This window comes from Bos grunniens, chromosome 2 (assembly GCF_055505025.1).
Source record: "Bos grunniens cultivar Pamir isolate PY7600 chromosome 2, Bosgru_T2T1.0, whole genome shotgun sequence".
Classification (NCBI taxonomy): Eukaryota; Metazoa; Chordata; class Mammalia; order Artiodactyla; family Bovidae; genus Bos; species Bos grunniens.
Window position 1 is genome coordinate 16,170,033 of NC_141166.1, and position 20,698 is coordinate 16,190,730.

At 45.4% G+C, this 20,698-nt stretch overlaps 1 protein-coding gene and 1 long non-coding RNA gene across 13 annotated transcripts in view; one reads left to right on the forward strand and one right to left on the reverse strand.

Moving 5' to 3' along the window:
- Positions 1 to 8,545: 8,545 nt before the first annotated feature.
- On the reverse strand, positions 8,546 to 8,978 carry LOC147377639 (uncharacterized). The gene is made up of 2 exons (XR_015140059.1): positions 8,785 to 8,978; positions 8,546 to 8,692 (listed from the first exon to the last, which is right to left on the reverse strand). It is a non-coding gene; the product is annotated as an uncharacterized LOC147377639 (long non-coding RNA).
- A 182-nt stretch (positions 8,979 to 9,160) lies between these two features.
- Positions 9,161 to 20,698, forward strand: part of AZIN2 (antizyme inhibitor 2) — a 44,055-nt gene continuing 32,517 nt past the window's right edge. For 4 of the 12 annotated variants that reach the window (XM_086335189.1, XM_086335165.1, XM_086335147.1 and 1 more), the window contains exons 1-4: positions 9,161 to 9,301; positions 9,394 to 9,511; positions 10,118 to 10,295; positions 12,139 to 12,312. In XM_086335189.1, the coding sequence (XP_086191315.1) occupies positions 10,191 to 10,295; positions 12,139 to 12,312 (279 nt within the window). In that variant the 5' untranslated portion in view covers positions 9,161 to 9,301; positions 9,394 to 9,511; positions 10,118 to 10,190. Of the gene's footprint in view, positions 9,302 to 9,393; positions 9,512 to 9,901; positions 9,993 to 10,117; positions 10,296 to 12,138; positions 12,313 to 20,698 lie in introns of all 12 variants that reach the window. The other 8 variants (XM_086335161.1, XM_086335156.1, XM_086335125.1 and 5 more) reach the window with 3 other exon arrangements.

Genomic DNA, 20,698 nt, shown 5'->3' on the forward strand with positions numbered 1-20,698 from the left:
AAAAGGAAAGATATAAGCATCTGAATGTAGAGTTCCAGAGAATAGCAAGGAGAGATAAGAAAGCCTTCCTCAGTGGTCAATGCAAAGAAATAGAGGAAAACAACAGAATGGGAAAGACTAGAGATCTCTTCAAGAAAATTAGAGATACCAAAGGAATACTTCATGCAAAGATGGGCTCGAGAAAGGACAGAAATGGTATAGACCTAACAGAAGCAGAAGATATTAAGAAGAGGTGGCAAGAATACACGGAAGAACTGTACAAAAAAGATCTTCATGACCAAGATAATCATGATGGTGTGATCACTCACCTAGAGCCAGACATCCTGGAATGTGAAGTCAAGTGGGCCTTAGAAAGCATCACTACGAACAAAGCTAGTGGAAGTGATGGAATCCCAGTTGAGCTATTTCAAATCTTGGAAGATGATGCTGTGAAAGTGCTGCACTCAATATGCCAGCAAATTTGGAATACTCAGCAGTGGCCACAGGACTGGAAAAGGTCAGTTTTCATTCCAATCCCAAAGAAAGGCAATGCCAAAGAATGCTCAAACTACCGCACAATTGCACTCATCTCACATGCTAGTAAAGTAATGCTCAAAATTCTCCAAGCCAGGCTTAAGCAATATGTGAACCGTGAACTTCCAGATGTTCAAGCTGGTTTTAGAAATGGCAGAGGAGCCAGATCAAATTCCCAAAATCTGCTGGATCATCAAAAAGCAAGAGAGTTCCAGAAAAACATCTATTTCTGCTTTATTGACTGTGCCAAAGCCTTTGACTGTGTGGATTGCCGGGGTCCAGCCCCGGTGGATTCAGGGAATTCGAAGCGGGGACGGCGTTGGCGAGGATCAGGAAACAACTGCTTAATTAAACGTTAATTAAGGATATAAAGAGTGGTGAAATAAGGATAGCTCAGCGAAGAAATTCAGTGAAAAGAGGCTGAACAAAATTCCAAAGCAGGGAATTTACGTCACCTACGAAGGCCGCAGGCGTCCTCCCGTTCTCCCGAAGGAGAGGAGACACTAAGGCCTCCCCAGTCAGATCTTAGAAGCCCAGGCAAAATTAGTAGGCTTGACGAGCTTCCCCACCTCAGAGGAAAAATTCAGCCAGAAGGCGAAAGGAAGAACAACATGGGGAGACCAAATTTCGGTGAACAAAAGGACGTACTTTATTTTCCAAAGTAGTTTTTATACCTTAAGTTATGCATAGAGGATAATGGGGGAAGGGGTAGAGTCATGCAGTAAGCCAGGCTTTCTTCCTGCAAACTTATCATATGCAAAAGTTTAGGTGATTTGCATCATCTTCTGGCCTGGAGGCCTGTTAACATTTTAAGACCCTTTCTTCAGAAAACTTATTTTTCTCTAAAGGTGATTAGTCAGGCGCCACCCTCCAAAAGCATTAGATAAAGTTGCATTCCTATAGGGCAAAGGTGTGGTGGGCTATAACAAGAAAAAGAATTAACTCAAGGGTCCAAGGTTACAAACATTAGAGCTACTACTTACACCAATCATATTAATCAATACACTGCCAGGGACACAGCAGGTAAGGGATATGGAAACTTAGCAGCAAACATTGGCCCAACAAGTGAAAAACCCTTCACCAATACAATTTCTAATCAATCTTTTAGCTGCTCAAAGGAATCTGTATTTAGACAGTTTAGAACATCTCCTGCCTCTCACAGTTGGGAGGCTCTGAACAACCACATGTGGCCGGAAAAACCTATTCAGGCAGGCTAGAGGACTTCCAAAGGAGTTTGTAGGTTGAAACACTGTCACACCCAGGAATTATTAACTGGAGCTGTAAGCTAACTCTTTTTTCAGAGAGAGGTAGTGGGGGACAGCCCCCCATAAAGTCAGAGGTGTAGGTGAGAGCAGAAAGTAGGCAGACTCTGGTTTTGGGGGTAGATGCTCGAGAATTTCCAGGGGGACTCCTGAGGCTTGATCCCGCCTTTGCGTATGCCGAGCCTCCTCCCTCATGACCTTTGCCACAGGTGGAGCTCCTCAACAAACTGTGGAAAATTCTGAAAGAGATAGGAATACCAGACCACCTGACCTGCCTCTTGAGAAACCTATATGCAGGTCAGGAAGCAACAGTTAGAACTGGACATGGAACAACAGACTGGTTCCAAATAGGAAAAGGAGTACGTCAAGGCTGTATATTGTCACCCTGCTTATTTAACTTATATGCAGAGTACATCATGAGAAATGCTGGGCTGGAAGAAGCACAAGCTGGAATCAAGGTTGCCAGGAGAAATCTCAATAACCTCAGATATGCAGATACCACCACCCTGTGGCAGAAAGTGAAGAGGAACTAAAGAGCCTCTTGATGAAAGTGAAAGAGGAGAGTGAAAAAGTTGGCTTAAAGCTCAACATTCAGAAAACTAAGATCATGGCATCTGGTCCCATCACTTCATGGCAAATAGGTGGGGAAACAGTGGAAACAGTGTCAGACTTTATTTCTTTGGGCTCCAAAATCACTGTAGATAGTGATTGCAGCCATGAAATTAAAAGACACTTACTCCTTGGAAGGAAAGTTATGACCAACCTAGATAGCATATTCAAAGGCAGAGACATTACTTTGCCAACAAAGGTCCGTCTAGTCAAGGCTATGGTTTTTCCAGTAGTCATGTATGGATGTGAGAGTTGGACCGTGAAGAAAGCTGAGTGACAAAGAATTGATGCTTTTGAACTGTGGTGTTGGAGAAGACTCTTGAGAGTCCCTTGGACTGCAAGGAGATCCAGCCAGTCCATTCTAAAGGAGATTGGTCCTGGGTGTTCATTGGAAGGACTGATGCTGAAGCTGAAACTCCAATACTTTGGCCACCTCATGTGAAGAGTTGACTCATTGGAAAAGACTGATGCTGGGAGGGATTGGGGGCAGGAGGAGAAGGGGACAACAGAGGATGAGATGCCTGGAATGCATCACCGACTCGATGCACATGAGTTTGGGTGAACTCCAGGAGTTTGTGATGGACAGGGAGGCCTGGCGTGCTGCAATTCATGGGGTCACAAAGAGTCGGACACGACTGAGTGACTGAACTGAACTGAACTGAACTGATAATAAAGCTACTATCGTTATTATTGGAGCACAGAAGATGGTCAATAAACGGTGGTTACTGTTAGTTTCTGTCTTTTCAAAATAGTATTTTCTTTATTTATTTACTTGGCAGTGTCAGGTCTTAGCTGTAGTGCAAGGGCTTAGTTGCCCTATGGGCTTTAGGGTCTTAGTTCCTCAAACCTATATCCCCCTACATTTGGAAGGTGGGTTCTTAACCACTGGACCACCAGGGAAGTCCTGTTACTTTCCATCTTAATGTGAATACATCTTTGACCTAACAATGCCTATGGCTGCTTTGAGCTTTTCGCTTCTAGTTACTTAAGGGTCTCCATCTCACTAATGCCTTTGGGGAGTTTGCAGTGCTAACTTGGGGTTGGTGCCTTTTCTGCCAATTCACCTTGTGTCTGACTCTGAGTTCCAGCCTCTCTGAGGCTCCTGCTGTTTGCCCTTGGCTTGGTCTCAGAATCCTTTGTTTTCAGCATTCATGCCCCATTCCTGGGGTCCGTCTCACAGACATAATATCAGTCAGGGCAGAATTAAGTCTCAGCTCTGTACTCACCAGACAATGGATTTAATCACACTTTTCTCATCTGTAATATGGGACTAACAATGCCTGTCTTGCAGGGTTGTCTAAAGATTAAATGTGACATGTATTCAGCAGGGTGTCTGTCACACAATTGGTGCTCAATATATGTTTATTTACTTCCCTGCAAATCCCATAGTTATTCTGAGCTGGTGTATCTGTAAAAGGAGAAAATAACCTTTCCTACTTGTGGCAGAGATTGCCAGGCTCCACCCAATATCCAGTCTCCCTTTCTTCTTTAGTATCTTGACTTTAATGGGAGTGGGAGAAAGCAACAATGTACCCAACTAAAAACTAGACCTTCCCGCCTCCTTTGCAGCTAGGTGGCACCCTGTATCTATATTTTGCCAACAATATTACAAGAAATATTGGAGTGCTGGTATGGTTTGAATTGTGTCCCCACAAAAGATAAGTTAAAGTTCTAATCCTCAGGATCACAGAATATGATACCATATTCTGTTTTGAAATAAGGTCTTTACATATTCATATTATGAAATTTCTTATTTCATATTCTATTTTGAAATAAGGTCTTAAAAAAAAAAAAGAAATAAGGTCTTTACACAGGTGATCTAGTTTTAATGAGGTCATTTGGGTGGGCTGTAATCTAATATGACTGGAGTCCTTATTAAAAGGGGTAATTTGGTCACAGAGACCGACATGTTCACAGGGAGAATGATATGAAGACACAGGGAGAAGAAGATAGCCATGTGACCTGAGCGATGCATCTATAAGCCAATAAACACTAAGGATTGACTGTGGACAGCAGAAGCTATTAACAGAAGGGGCAGGAAGGATTCTTCCTTAGAATTAGCAGACAGAGCGTGGTGCTGCCAATAGTTTGATTTTGGAATTCTAGCCTCCAGAACTGTGAGACAATAAATATCTGTTGTTTTAAGCCACCCAGAGTTTGGTACTTTGTTATGGCAACCCTTGGAAAATTAGCATGTGTAGAATTTGGGGGTGGCTGCTTCCTCCTGCCTGGAATGTGCAGGGTTGGTGTTTAAAATATTTAACAATCAATATAAAGATGGGCACTGATCAACCAGAAAGGACACTGGCCATGAATGATTTGGTTACATTCATGTATACTGGTTAAATAGGAGTCCTACAAATGTGGCTGGAGCTCTTGCAGCCATTTTGAACCATGAGGTTAGAAGCCAGGTAGAACTGAAAGAAAGGAGGCACTTTCATTCCTGATGACCTTGTGGAGCTTCCATACCAGATTTGGACTGCCTACTTCATAGGCAGTACTTCATGCATAGTAGAGTAAACCTGTTTGTTCATGGTTCTATTGCATTTGACATTTCTGTTTTCCTCAGCCAAACCTAAATTTATCTGATATCAAATCCCATAAAATACTGGGAAGCCCAAATAAAATGATGAACAGGAAAGTATTTTACAAACTCTTCAGTTCTAGGCATACATCAGTTCAGTCTCTCAGTCGTGTAAGATTCTTTGCGACCCCATGAATCGCAGCACGCCAGGCCTCTCTGTCCATCACCAACTCTGTTGTCCCCTTCTCCTCCTGCCCCAATCTCTCCCAGCATCAGGGTCTTTTCCAATGAGTCAGCTCTTCTTATGAGGTGGCCAAAGTATTGGAGTTTCAGCTTCAGCATCAGTCCTTCCAAAGAACACCCAGGACTGACCTCCTTTAGAATAGACTGGTTGGATCTCCTTGCAGTCCAAGGGACTTGCAAGAGTCTTCTCCAGCATCACAGTTCAAAAGCATCAATTCTTTGGCACTCAGCCTTCTTCACAGTCCAACTCTCACATCCATGCATGACTACTGGAAAAACCATAGCCTTGACTAGACGGACCTTTGTTGGCAAAGTAATGTCTCTGCTTTTTAGTATGCTGTCTAGGTTGGTCATAACTTTCCTTCCAAGGAGTAAGCGTCTTTTAATTTCATGGCTGCAATCACTGTCTGCAGTGATTTTGGAGCCCAAAGAAATAAAGTCTGACACTGTTTCCACTGTTTCCCCATCTATTTGCCATGAAGTGATGGGACTGGATGCCATGATCTTAGTTTTCCAAATGTTGAGCTTTAAGCCAACTTTTTCACTCTTCTCTTCCACTTTCATCAAGAGGCTCTTTAGTTCCTCTTCACTTTCTGCCACAGGGTGGTGGTATCTGCGTATCTGAGGTTATTGAGATTTCTCCTGGCAATCTTGATTCCAGCTTGTGCTTCTTCCAGCCCAGCATTTCTCATGATGTACTCTGCATATAAGTTAAATAAGCAGGGTAACAATAAACAGCCTTGATGTACTCCTTTTCCTATTTGGAACCAGTCTGTTGTTCCATAGGCACACATAAGGCATTTTTATTATTGAGTGTTTGTGAATACAATTATGACTGATTTAAGCAGAACAGGCTGAAATTGAGTTATACAATGATCAAAGTCTCTTTGTCCTGCTTCGGCAATATGTTTTTGAGGGCTCTGCACAGAGTGCATTGATAACAGTGCGCATTGATAACAGTGCATAGAGACTAGCAGGAGAAGAGCCACCAGATCTCAGCCTGGATGCCAGCAGCATGACTGGCTGACATTTTTTGAGCTGGGGCCTGAATGCTCAGCCACTGGTTGGCAGTTAAGCATGAAGGTGAAGGGTCAGGTCAGATGGGTTTAAGCCTAGGGTCCACCCTGACTTGCTGTGTGACCCCGAGTAAGTTACTGACTTCTCTGAATCTCAGATTCTTTATCTGTAAAATGGGGACAATTATAGCCTTATGACATAGGGTTGTCATGGTGATTCAGTGACATCATATACCCAGTAGGGTAAAAGATAAATCCACAGTGTATTTGTATCCAGTTCAGGAGATGGTTTTTCTGCTCTGACTACCAACCCTTAACAGTTTTCAAATGGACAGACTGGATTATGGTTTGTTTCTTTTTATCTTTATTGGTTCATTCAGTTAGCACATTGAATATGTCTGTTACATGCCTACACTATATCAGGTGATGAAAAGAGCTAGTGAGGCAAACTTAGACTATGGCATCATAAAGCCAGCTCAACAATGATTTTTTAAAAAGTAAAGACAGTTCGTTTGGGTGCCCCTCCCTCCTCTTACTGTCATCTTTTCTTGAGGGCTCCCTTTGAGGTTTCTGCCATGGCCATCTTGGTCTACTCCTTCCAAGTCAGTAGATGCTTATTCTTAGGAGGATTTCAGTCACTAATTCATACTACGGTGCAAATGGCTACAGATGTCTCAGAATGGATCTGCCAAATGACCCCTCTGGTAAAAGTGACTGCTTTCTGAAAGGCTGTTCCTAGTATAGAAAGCACGAGTGTTCCAGGCAGAAAGGCACACAGAAATCATTAATCTGGATGCTCTCAGTTCACAGGGGGAAATCAAACCAGGCAGACGTGACCCTGGTCTCAGCAGGATGGTCCAACCAAGGACATCCATCAGTTATGCAGCTACGCTAGGTGGGGAGCAGAAAATGGTTCTTCCAGACTTCAAGGTTCTATACCATCTGTGTGCTAAGGATGCTTTGATTAGGTTGTGCAGGGTGCCCTAGGGAGATACTGATGCAGAACAAGAAGTGCCTCTGACTTTCAGACAAGGAAGCAACCTAAAAGTCCACTGATGGAGGAATAGATAAAGAAGATATACACAATAGAGTATTACTCAACCATTAAAAAGAATGAAATAATACCATTTGCAGCAACACACATGGATTGGGAGATCGTTATACTGAGTGAAGTAAATCAGAGAAGGAGAAATGTCAAAGGGCATCCCTTATATGTGGGATCTAAAAAGAAATGATACAAATGAACTTAGTTATAAACCAGAAAGAGACTCACAGACTTAGAGAACAAACTTATGGTTGCCAGGGTGAAAAAAATGGGGAAGGGGTAGTTAGAGAGTTTGGGATGGACATGTACAAACTGCTATATTTAAAATGGATAACCAACAAGGACCTACTGGGTAGCACATGGAACCCTTGCTCAATGTTATGTGGCAGCCTGGATGGGAAGGGAGTTTGGGAGAGAATGGATACATGTATAGGTAAGGCTGAGTCCCTGTACTATTCACCTGGAATTATCACAACATGGTTTGTTAATTGAATATATCCCAATACAAAAAAAGTTCATGTATATAAAAAAAGAATTGCCTCTGACTTTCAAGAAGCCTATAGCCTGACAACGGGATGTGAACACATATGTCAGACCAAAAGCTCTTTGGCCACACTGATTTATTTGACATGCTGCCTTCACTGTGTACCAAATTCTCCAACATGCACAAGACTGTTCTAAACTCTATTCTGTTCTACCACTGCCTTTTCCTGCACCAGCATCATGCTGTTTTAAAGACCATGTATGTGTGTGAAGTCGCTCAGTCGTGTCCGACTCTTTGCGACCCCGTGGACTGTAGCCCACCAGGCTCCTCTGTCCATGGGATTCTCCAGGCAAGAATACTGGAGTGGGTTGCCATTTCCTTTATAAAATACTTTGCTATCTTGTAGAAGACATCCTCTTCTTTTTTCAAGAATGTCTTGGCTGTTCTAGTACAATTACAGTTTCAGATGAACGTTTCAGTTCGATTTTGAATAGCAGAGATATTGAATCTTCCTCAGCACTCTTGTTTATGCCCAGTGCTGGGCACTCTGAGGAGGCAGGCACTCAGTTCCTGCCCTTGGGAGCTCTCAAACCAACCGGGAAGTGTAACCAAACAAGAAGTGTAAAACAACAACAGGAATATCATGTTATGAGATGAGGAAACAAAAGCGGAAAAAGGAAGGAGTCCACCCAGAGGTAAGTACTGTGAGTTCCGTTGCTTCTCCAAGCTAGGAAAGTCTTGGTAGGCTCAATGGGGGAGGTGACATACTGGGCTTTGATGGATGCGCAGGAGCAGGAGTTCATTAGATATAAAAGAAGAAGCTCTTTTGAGAAAGTCAGAGAACGCTTCTTGGAGAGGGGGGGACATTTTACTTGAGAAGTGAGTAGAAGTTTGCCCGATTCAGAAGATGGGATGCAGGGAGGTATTGCCCTGAACTGAGAATATGACAAGAAGCATCGTTGAAGACATTTCATCTGGGTTTTGAGTTGGAGGATGCTGGAAGAGACAAATGAAAAGGACTTGATGAGAAAAGTAATACAAGGAGATGACATTTGGCCTGGGCTTCCAGGGACGAGTGGGCAGTTCACCAGATCAGAGAAGAGACACCGTCAGCAAAGGCTTCTCAGCGAATAGTAAATCTCCTGGCTTTCTGCACATTCTCTAAGACCCAAGATCCAGGAGCTAAGGGTCCCATGGCGTAGGCGCTCAGGATTCTGAGTTGGCGGTCCTGCAATACCGATTTACCAGCGTAGGCGAGTCGCGCAGGGGTCTCCCTGGGACTGAGGCTCAGGTTTGCGGAGCTGGCTAGCAGAGTTGAAGGCTTTATGTCGGAATCGACCAATGGGATGGCGGCACCCAGTTGCCAGGGCTACGGAGGGGCCGCCGGGTGGAGGCGGGGCTTGTGTGCCAGGGGCGGGGTCTGGGCGGGGCTTATATAAGTGGGTGGCGGGTGGAAGGCGGGGCGTGGGGGGTCGGTAGCTGCTGGGCGGGCGGGGCGCAGGCCGCGGGGCCCGAGCCGGGGGGAGCGAGCGAGCGGAGGCGCGGAGGATCCGATTCACTCGCTGGGGAGACCTATGGGCCGAAGCCGTGTAAATGCGTTTTAAGGCGAGTGCGGGGAGACCCTCGGGGAGCCTCGGGAGCGGGCGCTCTCGGCTCCGATGCTGACCTGCTCTCTGGCTACTCTTGCCTCCTCTCAGCAGGGGCCTCGGCTCCGCAACTGCCACTCCTCGGGGTGTTGCACAGGTTTCGAGGTCACCGGCGACCCCCCCTAGCAGCGCGCCTGGCTCTGGCCCCCGCGAAGGAGCACGGGGCTTGGTAAGGGGGTTTTGTGGGGGCGGGACCTCGGCTGTGCACTCAGGAGGGCTCACCAGGACAGAATCTCAGTCCGCGGCCCCCACCCACCATGTGGAGCTCCTATGCATGCTTAGAATCCTAGCACATCAGGACCAGCCCGCCCCCGACTTTACAAACGGTGAAAGTAGACTCTGAGAGGGGGTCGGGCATATCCAGGGTCAGAGAGAGAGCTGAGACTCCTTGGTGGAGCCACCTGCAGCCACTTTAACTGGGCGTGGTCACGATGGGGGGGGCACCTGGAAACTTCTCCCCTCGATTGTTCTGCCCTTTCCCTCTCATTCTTTCCCTTTTAACCAAAACCCTAATTTCAGAACTGGAAAGGATCACCAAAGCAATTTATCCATTTTACAGATGGGGAAACTGAGGCTCGGAGAGGCAATGACATCTAGGCATATAATACCTTGTCCCAGGCCAGAAGTCCTGATCGTCCTCACTTTCCTCAGTGAGCCTAAGCTCCCCAGGCTTGTGCTGGGGGCAGGGTGTGACAGGACTGGGTGCCCTGGCTTGGGGAGGGGAGGGGCGCAGCTGAGGCCAGTCCCCCAGCCGTCCCTCACTCTCCTCCCGCAGTGTATTGCATACTTTCTAAGGCGGCCGGAGGCAGCGGCAACTCCATCCAGCCCATCGGGTCCTCCCCCTCGGCATGGCTGGCTACCTGAGAGAAACGGACTTTGTGATGGTGGAGGAGGGTTTCAGCACCCGAGACCTGCTGGAGGAGCTCACTCTGGGGGCCTCACAGGCCACCACGGTGAGGGTCTGGGGGTGGGGGTGGGACCTCTATTCTCACAGCAGGCTCAGCTGCCCCCTAGGGCCCTCATCTGGTTCTTTTCACTCATTTGGTATTCTATCCTTGCTGTATGCAAGAGAACGGCTCATTTCATCTGCAAATTCCTGGTCCTTGCCCCAGTCCTGCCCCTCCTGTGTCCTCCACTTTCATGAACAACACTACCATCATCTACCCAGCCCTCTAAGTCAGAAACCTGGGAATCCTCACTTTCTCTCCCACACCTGGGCACCACAAGTTCTGTAAATTCAGCCTCCTTAAATTATCCTTCAGGGTGCAGGAGACATAAGAGATAAGGGTTAAATCCCTGGGTCAGGAAGATCCTCTGGAGGAGGGCATGGCAACCCACTTCAGTATTCTTGCCTGGAGAATCCCCATGGACAGAGGAGTCTGGAGGGCTACAGTCCATAGGGTCGCAGAGCCAGACACAACTGAAGGGACTTAGCATGCACACACGTGCTCTTCTGGAACCTCACTTTGTAGTTTAGGCCTCATCTCTTGATAACCCCCCTAAACTTTTCCCTGCCTCATCCCACCCCCTCCAACTTTATCACAGCCCTGCTCAAAATCTAAATTCTTTGGCAGTTTCCCACTGCCTACAGGATCCAAGTCAGAACCCCTCTGCCTTCATAGCCCCATTTCTGGCTTTTCCCAGGGTATGTATCGTGCTCCATCTGAACTGAACTACTCTGCTCATATTCCCCAATGATTCCATGTGCTCCATTATCACTCTGTTGTCCAGGCTGTTCCTTCAGCATGGAACACCCTTCTCCCAGCCTCTTTGCCTCTTACCTGTTTCTGCTGCTACTGCTAAGTCGCTTTAGTCATGTCTGACTCTGTGCGACCCCGTAGACGGAAGCCCACGAAGCTCCCCCATCCCTGGGATTCTCCAGGCAAGAACACTGGAGTGGGTTGCCATTTCCTTCTCCAATACCCGTTTCTACTCTTTACTTATCACTCATCTGTGTCACCTCTTCCTGATTGCCCCAGGCAGGTTTTGTACTTCTCCGGCTGCATTTTGTAGAAACTCCTGCTTAGCATTTCCTGAATGGGCTTGTAATTGCTTGCAGGGTTAGTTCTTGTCCAGACTCAAGGCCCTTTACGGCTAGAGCCCTGTCTGTTCATCTTTGTACCTTATTTAGCATACTTGCATAAATATGCTTGATCAGATGCCAAGTGGGCATCAGTAAAAAGGTGTTGCATAAAAGGGAAACTGAGGCGCAGGAAAGGTTTAAATAATGTAGTCTCACCCATGGCCTCATACACATCCAGCCATCAGCAGACAGTTGTCCACAGGTTTGGGCTGCAGTTCTACAATGGGACTACCTCAAGGCTTCATTGAGTTCCTAAACGTGAAAGCCAGTGGCTGAAGGCCATAGCTTTGGTCTTCAAGGAATTGATCTGGAGGAGAAAGATGTATATATAACCCAGTTCTGATACTTTGGCAACATGTGCAAAATGCAGTGTGAGCATTAAAGGCAAAATTGCCTTATTGGTTTGGGGCAGGTGGCATTTGAGCTGAAACTTGAAGGTAGATTAAGAATTTGCCAGACTCCTACGGGGGCAGGGTATTCTACATGGAGGCGTGGTGACAGTAAAGGCTGGGAGGTGGAAAATGATGGAAGACAGAGCTGGAGTTTGAGCTGCCGTGAGGGGAGGGACTGGAGCTGGATCACAGAACCTTGCACACCCTGTAGGCTTGGGGAGCCCCAGAGAATTTTAGAGCAGGGTACTTGGGGGGAACGTGGGTGGCATGCACTAGCAGGGAGCTGAGTGGGGTCTCATCTTCACCCCTCTTCTTGGACAGGAAGAGGTCGCTGCCTTCTTCGTGGCCGACCTGGGTGCCGTGGTGAGGAAGCACTTCTGCTTTCTGAAGTGCCTGCCTCGAGTCCGATCCTTTTACGCTGTCAAGTGCAACAGCAGCCCGGGCGTGCTGAAGGTCCTGGCCGAGCTGGGGCTGGGCTTCAGCTGTGCCAACAAGGTGAGCCCCTATCCCCTACCTGCAAACTGACTTACTGAATGCTCACACCTGGCCCGATTGCAGCTGCTGCAATCGGGTGGACCAGGGGAGGCAGGAGTGACCTGTGGTGGCCCCTGTCCTCTGGGAGGGGCCACCCACTTGGGAGGAGTTTAAGGGATGAGGGAGGAATTTGCCAGCCTTGAAGTTCCGCATTGGAACCACATGTGTCCCTGGGCAGGTGGGTCACCTTTTTAATGGAGATTTTAAAACTTCTTGGCATAGAGCTATATGTGATATTCTTCTAATTAAGACATAACAAAAACATCTTTCTATCATTGGTTTTATTTTTTTCTTTTATAATATTAATGTGTGACTGTATTTTTTTTTTTAACTAATACTCTTAGAATTTTGTTATTGTTGCCAGTTCTGCTGCCAGGGAGGCCTGGCTTGCTGCGATTCATAGGGTCGAAAAGAGTCAGACATGACTGGGCGACTGATCTGATCTGATCTGATTGTCTTAATTCCCTCCTGCTCTCTTTAGTTAGTTCATTCGCTCAGTCGTGTCCAACTCTTTGCAACCCCATGAATTGCAGCACACCAGGCCTCCCTGTCCATCACCAACTCCTGGAGTTCACACAGATTCATGTGCATCGAGTTGGTGATGCCATCCAGCCATCTCATCCTCTGTCGTCCCCTTCTCCTCCTGCCCCCAATCCCTCCCAACATCAGGGTCTTTTCCAATGAGTCAACTCTTTGCATGAGGTGGCCAAAGTATTGGAGTTTCAGCTTTAGCATCAGTCCTTCCAATGAACACCCAGGACTGATCTCCTTTAGAATGGACTGTTCTCTTTAGATTTGTTTATTTACTATCTCTATTCATTTTACTCCTGCAGTATGCTAGACACTCTGCTAGGTAGGGCTGGCAATGCAGTTCAGTTCAGTTCAGTCACTCATTTGTGTCTGACATTTTGTGACCCCATGAACTGCAGCACGCCAGGCCTCCCTGTCCATCATCAACTCCCGGAGTTTACCAAGACTCAACTCCATTGAGTTGGTGATGCCATCCAACCATCTCATCCTCTGTTAATCCCTTCTCCTCTTGCCCTCAATCTTTCCCAGCAGCAGGGTCTTTTCAAATGAGTCAGCTCTTCGCATCAGGTGGCCAAAGTATTGGAGCTTCAGCTTCAGCATCAGTCCTTCCAGTGAATATTCAGAATTGATTTTCTTTAGGATTGACTGGTTTAATCTCCTTGCAGTCCAAGGAACTCTCAAGAGTCTTCTCCAACACCACAGTTCAAAAGCATCAATTCTTTGGTGCTCAGCTTTCTTTATAGTCCAACTCTCACATCCATACATGAACACTGGAAAAACCATAGCCTTGACTAGACGGATCTTTGTTGACAAATAATGTCTCTGCTTCTTAATATGCTGTCCAGGTTGCTCATAACTTTCCTTCCAAGGAGTAAGGGTCTTTTAATTTCATGGCTGCAATCACCATCTGCAGTGATTTTGGAACCCCCCAAAATAAAGTCAGCCACTGTTTCCACTGTTTCCTCATCTATTTGCCATGAATTGATGGGACCAGATGCCATGATCTTAATTTTCTGAATGTTGAGCTTTAAGCCAACTTCTTCACTCTCCTCTTTTCACTTTCATCAAGAGGCTTTTTAGTTCCTCTTCACTTTCTGCCATAAGGGTGGTGTCATCTGCATATCTGAGGTTATTGATATTTCTCCTGGCAGTCTTGATTCCAGCTTGTGCTTCCTCCAGCCCAGCATTTCTCATGATGTACTCTGCATATAAGTTAAATAAGCAGGGTGACAATATACAGCCTTGACGTACTCCTTTCCCAATTTGGAACCAGTCTGCTGTTCCATGTCCAGTTCTAACTGTTGCTTCCTGACCTGCATACAGGTTTCTCGGGAGGCAGATCAGGTGGTCTGGTATTCCCATCTCTTTTAGAATTTTCCACAATTTGTTGTGATCCACACAGTCAAAGGCTTTGGCATAGTCAATAAGGCAGAAATAGATGTTTTTCTGAAACTCTCTTGCTTTTTCGATGATCCAGCTGATGTTGGCAATTTGATCTCTGGTTGCTCTGCTTTTTCTAAAACCAGCTTGAACATCTGGAAGTTCACGGTTCACGTATTGCTGAAACCTGGCTTGGAGAATTTTGAGCATTACTTTACTAGCGTGTGAGATGAGTGTAATTGTGTAGTAGCTGGAGCATTCTTTGGCATTGCCTTTCTTTGGGATTGGAATGAAAACTGACCTTTTCCAGTCCTGTGGCCACTGTTGACTTTTTCAAATTTGCTGACATATTGAGTGCAGCAGTTTCACAGCATCATCTTTTAGGATTTGAAATAGCTCAACTGGAATTCCGTCACTTCCACTGGTTTTGTTTGTAGTGATGCTTCCTAAGGCCCACTTGACTTCACATTCCAGGATGTCTGGCTCTAGGTGAGTGATCATCCCATCATGATTATCTGGGTTGTGAAGATCTTTTTTGTACAGTTCTTCTGCATATTCTTGCCACCTCTTCTTAATATCTTCTGCTTCTGTTAGGTCTATATCATTTCTGTCCTTTATTAAGCATAGAAGCAAGGTCCGATAGAAGCAAGGTCCAATGCTCTTAAAGAGCAATATTGCATAGGAACCTGGAATGTTAGGTTCATGAATCGAGCAAATTGGAAGTGGTCAAACAGGAGATGGCAAGAGTGAACGTCGACATTCTAGGAATCAGCAAACTAAAGTGGACTGGAATGGGTGAATTTAACTCAGATGACCATTATGTCTACTGCTGTGGGCAGGAATCCCTTAGAAGAAATGGAGTAGCCATCATAGTCAACAAAAGAGTCTGAAATTCAGTACTTGGATGCAATCTCAAAAACGACAGAATGATCTCTGTTCATTTCCAAGGCAAACCATTCAGTATCACGGTAATCCAAATCTATGCCCTAACCAGTAATGCTGAAGAAGTTGAAATTGAACAGTTCTATGAAGACCTACAAGACCTTCTAGAACTAACACCCAAAAAAGATGTCCTTTTCATTATAGGGGACTGGAATGCAAAAGTAGGAAGTCAAGAAACACCTGGAGTAACAGGCAAATTTGGCCTTGGAGTATAGAATGAAGCAAGGCAAAGTCTAATAGAGTTTTGCCAAGAGAATGCACTGGTCATAGCAAATACCCTCTTCCAACAACAAAGAGACGACTCCACCCATGGACATCACCAGATGGCTAACACCGAAATCAGATTGATTATATTCTTTGCAGTCAAATATGGAAAAGCTCTATGTAGTCAGCAAAAACAAGACCGGGAGCTGACTGTGGCTCAGATTGTGAACTCCTTATTGCCTAATTCAGACTTAAATTGAAAAAAGTGGGGAAAACCACTAGACCATTCAGGTATGACCTAAATCAAATCCCTTATAATTATACAGTTGAAATGAGAAATAGATTTAAGGGACTAGATCTGATAGAGTGCCTGATGAACTATGGACGGAGGTTCGTGACATTGTACAGGAGACAGGGATCAAGACCATCCCCAAGAAAAAGAAATGCGAAAAAGCAAAATGGCTGTCTGAGGAGGCCTTGCAAATAGCTGTGAAAAGAAGAGAAGCAAAAAGCAAAGAAAAGGAAAGATATAAGCATCTGAATGCAGAGTTCCAAAGAATAGCAAGGAGAGATTAGAAAGCCTTCCTCAGCTGGCAATATAGTATTGAGTAAAACAGACTCTGTTGTCATTGAATTGAATGTACAGCTTATCTATCTTCATTCTGTTCTCACTTGATAAAGTCTTTTAGCTATAGAGTTTCCTATGAGACATAGTTTCCTCCGAGACATAGACAGGTTTGACATAGTTATGCATTCAGCAAGTGCTTATTGAGCACCTACTGTGGGGTCAGGTTCTTTTCTTAGTGGGACTTAGCAAGTGACCAAAACAAAAAAAAGATTCTTCCTTCATGGAACTTGCTTTCTAAAGAACAAGCAAACAATGAAAATCTATGGTACTTTAGATGGTAAATGCTGTGGAGAAAATTACGGTGGGAAAGGGAAGTAGGGAAGAGACATGGTTGTTGGGAGAGAGGGTTGTACTTTTAGAAAGTTTGGCCAAGGAAGGCTTCACTGAGATCTGAACAGTGTTCTGCAGAAAACAAAGGATCAATCCCGGTGGATAACTAGGGGAAGAGCATTCCAGGCAAAAGGACCAGCAAGCGCCAAGGCCCTGAGGTGGGAGAAAGCCTGGTGGGCATTGGTTTGTGATATTGTTACTACTGTTATTTTTTTAAATGGTTAGTAATGATTGTTTTGGAGAAGGCAATGGCAACCCATTCCAGTACTCTTGCCTGGAAAATCCCATGGACGGAGGGGCCTGGTAGGCTGCAGTCCATGGGGTCACTAGGAGTCGGACATGACTGAGCGACTTCACTTTCACTTTTCACTTTCATTCATTGGAGAAGGAAATGGCAACCCAATCCAGTGTTCTTGCCTGGAGAATCCCAGGGACGGAGAGCCCAGTGGGCTGCCGTCTATGGGGTCGCACAGAGTCGGATACAACTGAAGCGACTTAGCAGCAGCAGCAGCAATGATTGTTTTGAGAGGGAACCCCTTTTAAATCCTGATCAGCAATATGGCTGGGTGTTGTAAGGATTCTAGAAAGAGATCCTGAAGGAGACAGAAGGAGAGTTTGCCTGGGCGGCATGCAGGGATGGAGGGATTCTAAGTGGAAGAAAGGTACGCACCAATGGTGGGGGTTGGAATGAGCAGGTTCACCTTCATCAGAGATACACATTAGTGTCCTTTGCAGATAAGTCTCTCTTTTGTCACCCATGAAGCCCCTTTGCATCAGCTCTTGTTTTGCACACCAAGTTTCATGCATGGCCTACATAAGACCCGGTGAGGTATCTGAGGGGGAGATCGCCATTTTGCAGTTGAAATTGGGGACCAGCTGCGCCAAACTTGCTGATGGCAGAGCCAGGACTTGCCCCTTGCAGCTCTCAGAGTCTCTGCTCTGATCGAGGTGGAAGGGGACCCTTTTCCAGCCTGCTTAGTGTAGGAGTGAAGAACAAGACCAAACCTTACTGACTAGACTCCTCTGCTTCTGGAAACCTAGAGGTGGGCCCTGTGCTGGCCCTCAAGCTTCAGGACTGGCCTTCAAAAGAGCAAAACTGTGGTGTTAGGGCTTAAAAGTCAGTGGGGAATGTTAAAAGCATCTACTGTTTGCTGAGGGCATCTGTTGTGCCAGGCTGTCTGCCAAGAGCTTTCTGTACATGATCTAATTTGATTCTCGAAACAACTCTGTAAAGTAATTATTATCACGGTGATTCTGACAACAGTCCCATGAGGAAGCAGTTAGCATATAAGGGAAGGAGGCCCAGAGGTTTGAGGGATGCACAGGGAAGGGCCACTTGATTATGGCGAGGGCCTCTCTGACTTTATGGCTGCTGTCTTCATGAAGGTCTTCTGGAGGGGATGGCAGAGATGGGACCCCTCCTGGGTAGGTGGGATCACCTAGCCCTTGGGTGCTTTTACTCCGAGGTGGTATAGCTTTTCTTGGAAGCCCGAGGCTGCCCTCTTCTGGTAGGCTAGAGCTGGTGGCCACCCTGTACAGCATCATGCTTTGGTGCTTCACGAGTGGCTCAGTGGTAAAGAATCCACCTGCAATCGCAGGAGACATGAGTTCAGTCTCTGGGTTGGGAAGACGGTTTGGAGAAGGAAATGGCAACCTACTCCAGTATTCTTGTCTGGGAAGTCCCACAGACAGAGGAGCCTGGAGGGCTACAGTCCATGGGGTTGCAAAGAATTGGATGCGACTAAGCACGCACACACATGCATGGCCAAGGGACAGGCGTGAGCTGGGGCTTTGTGTACAGATATGCCCCAGACAGGCTCCAGGGTCAAGGGCACCAACCATTCCTTATGTGGGGCTTTGGTCCACCCACCCACCTTCCCAAGGACCTTCTGTCATCTCTCCCACGCCATCCCTTGCCCTCTCTTCTTGTCTCCCTCAGCATCCTCCCATCTTAAAAAGCCTTCTCTGGACACCACATTTCCCCCCGGTCCAATCCCTTGCTCCCTCTTGAAAACCAAACTGAGTTGTCTACACTCACTTATCTATACTCACTTGTCTCTTTCCCTTAGCACCCACTCCTTAAGCCACTGCTTCCTGACCTCCACTCATCATTTCAAGGAATTTCCTCTTACCAATGTCCCCAGTGATCTGCAGGATCCAGTGAGCACTTTATACTAAACACTCATCTTGAATTATTCAAATAATACATTGATTCATCTGCAGAAGAGAAGTAGAACATCAGCTTTATATCTCCAGAGATAATCAACATTCTGAGTTTGAGTTTGGTGGCTATATTCTAAAAATACTTACAAATATGATCCATAGAAAATATATAAAGTATGCTGTGATTTTGTAACAAAATATAAAATATTCATCTGGTACGCACCGTGCCTCAGTGGGTTTAAAACTCACCAGGCTGGAGATCTGTCTGTGTTGATGCATTTAGACCTTGTAGGGGACATTCCTTGATCCTCCTATGTTTTTTTGCTCTTACCACGAAAAAAGGTTTTGTTTGTTTTGTACTGTTTTTTGGAGTGTGTGCATGTGTGTGTGTGTGGAGCGACATTTAACGTGAGATCTTTCCTCACAATTTTTTACGTATATAAGTAACTCAGATGGTGAAGGACAGGGAAGCCTGGCGTGCTGCAGTCCATGGGATCGCAAAGAGGCGGACACAACTGAGCGACTGAACAACAAGCAGTTGTTGACAATATGCACTGTGTCGTACGGCAGATCTCTAGAACTTATTCGCCTTGCGGTACTGACACTATACCCACTGAATAGTAACTCCCCATTTGAAACACACTCTTTTTTTTTTTAGTTTTTAGAATTTATTTATAATTGAAGTATATTTAAATTGCAATACTGTATTAATTACTGCTATACAATAAAGTAACTCAGTTATACATATATATATATTCTTTTTCATATTCTTTTCCGTTACAGTTTATCACAGGGTATTGAATATAGTTCCCTGTGCTGTACCGCAGGACTCTTTGTTTATCCTTTTTCTGTATACCAGTTTGCGTCTTGCTAATCCCAAACTCCCAATTCAACCCTCTCCCACAGCCCATCCCCTTGGCAACCGCCAGTTTCCTCTCTAGGCCCCTGATTCTGTTTCTGTTTCTTAGATAGGTTCAATTGTGTCATAGTTTGGATTCCACATATAATAACATCTTAGAGTATTTGTCTTTCTCTTTCTGACTTACTTCACTTAGAATAATAATTTCTAGTTGCAGCCATTGAAATATAGTCTTTTTAAAAACACAGGCATAACTTAGAGATATTGTGGGTTAGGTTCCAGACAACTACAGTAGAGGTCACAATAAAATGAGTCACATAAATATTTTGGTTTCCCAGTGCATATAAAAGCTATGCTTATACTATATTGTAGTCTATTAAATGTGCAGTAAGTAGCATTATGTCTTAAAAAAACATACCTTAAGTAAAATGTACATACCTTAAGTCAAAAGTATTTTATTTCTAAAAAATGCTAACTATCATCTGAGGCTTCAGTGAGTTGTGATCTTTTTGCTGGTGGACAGTCTTGCTTCGATGTTGATGGCTGGTCGTTGATCAGGGTGGTGGTTGCTGAAGTTTGGGGTGGCTGTTTCTTAACAGATAGCTCTACTTTTCACTTGAACAGCTAGAGGTTGTTGTAGGATTATTCATTGGCCTAATTTCAGTATGATTGGGTTGTTATGTCTCAGGGAATAGGGAGGCCCAAAAAGAGGGAGAGAGAGTTGGGGAATGGCTAGTGGGTGGAGCCATCAGAACACACAAACATTTATCCATTAAGTTCATCATCTCATATGGGTGCGGTTCATGGCACCCCAAAACAAAGGCAATAGTCAAATCAAGGATCATTGATCACAGATCACCATAACAGATACAGTAACACTGAAAATGTCTGAAATATCCAGAGAATTACTAAAATGTGACACAGGTGAAGTGAGCAAACGCTGTTGGAAAAATGGTGCCAGTGGACTCGCTTCACGCAAGGTTGCCACAAACTATCAGTTTTAAAGAAAAACCCCAAAATCTGTGAAGCACAGCAAAGTGAAGTCTGACAGTGAAGTCTGAGGCCTCTGACAGTGCAGGCGTCTCCTGCCCAGATGTGAACTGTAAGACAGGGTTACCTTGGCAGGAATGGCATAGTAACATCTGCATTGTCCTGCCTCTTCTGGAGACGCTGTCTCTTCCCCTCTGCCAGTCCTATGCCAGCTTGCCCCTCTCTCTAGCTGGAAGTGTTCCTCTGGATTCCAGCTCAGGCTCCCTTCTTTTATAAACTCTCCATCTTCCTAGGGGATTTCATCTCCTCCCATGGCTTCA